Source organism: Halyomorpha halys, unplaced genomic scaffold (genome assembly GCF_000696795.3).
Source record: "Halyomorpha halys isolate HHAL.00 unplaced genomic scaffold, Hhal_1.1 Scaffold11130.1, whole genome shotgun sequence".
Classification (NCBI taxonomy): Eukaryota; Metazoa; Arthropoda; class Insecta; order Hemiptera; family Pentatomidae; genus Halyomorpha; species Halyomorpha halys.
In genome coordinates, this window is record NW_027113302.1 from 1 (window position 1) to 957 (window position 957).

The following is a 957-nucleotide window of genomic DNA, read 5'->3' on the forward strand; positions in this document are numbered from 1 at the left end:
TATCTACAGGATAATAGTTAATGTGATGATAAATTATTTTTTTGTTTTAATCATAGGTTGCTACGTTTTTATAAAAACCGAATAAATAATGTTTTCTTACTTCAGTGAAACAACTTTGTCCTTTTCCTCCAATTCTTGAATCCTTGCTAAAGAGTAGTAATATCCTTTAAGTTCCATTAGTTCATTGTGTGAGCCTCTTTCTATGACGCGCCCTTCCTAAATATAATTTATATTACTAATACTTACTTATAGCATTAAAGTTTAAAAATAAGGAATTATTTACTTTGATAGCATATATAACATGAGCCTTCCTCACTGTCGACATTCTGTGAGCAATGATCAGGGTTGTCCTGTTGCGCATGGCATTATTGAGGGCTTCTTGTACAATGCCTTCTGAATGAAAATCTAGTGCAGAAGTTGCTTCATCGAGAAGGAGTAGTTTTGGTTTTCTGACGATCGCCCTTGCAATGGCAATCCTCTGTTTCTGACCTCCTGACAGTTTTACACCTCTTTCTCCAACAATTGAATTGTAGCCCTAAGCATACACATATATAATTAAATTCTACTACACTTTTCCTCCAATTATTTTGTAGTCACATTTCTGCTTTTTTTAATCATAATTATTATTTAAATAATCCAGGTTAAGTTTCAACACTCTTTTTCTTTTTATAACAGTCCGATTCGGCCATCTTCAAGGATAATCTATAATCTTAAATAAAAATTTACACCTCAGATCCTATTATTTAAAAACATTTTGCAAGCTATTCTGCCCATGTCGCTAATTACAAGTCAAATTACTCTAATTTGTCACTTTAAAATAATAGTTTGTTTATATGATAGTTGATAGTGTTAAATTAATCTAAAATTAAAAGTTTTAAACATTAATGAAATTGTGATACAGTAATTAATGACCTGGGCAGAATAGCCTGCAAAATTTGTTTTAATAATTGGATGTGA

At 30.8% G+C, this 957-nt stretch overlaps 1 protein-coding gene across 1 annotated transcript; it reads right to left on the reverse strand.

Moving 5' to 3' along the window:
* Positions 1-100: 100 nt before the first annotated feature.
* Positions 101-527, reverse strand: LOC136796623 (ABC transporter B family member 4-like; the record flags this gene model as incomplete). Its single annotated transcript, XM_067050870.1, is given in 2 exon segments — positions 101-216; positions 284-527. Coding segments are annotated over 2 exon segments (360 nt in total), but the record flags the coding sequence as incomplete, so codon positions are not given.
* Positions 528-957: the final 430 nt, after the last annotated feature.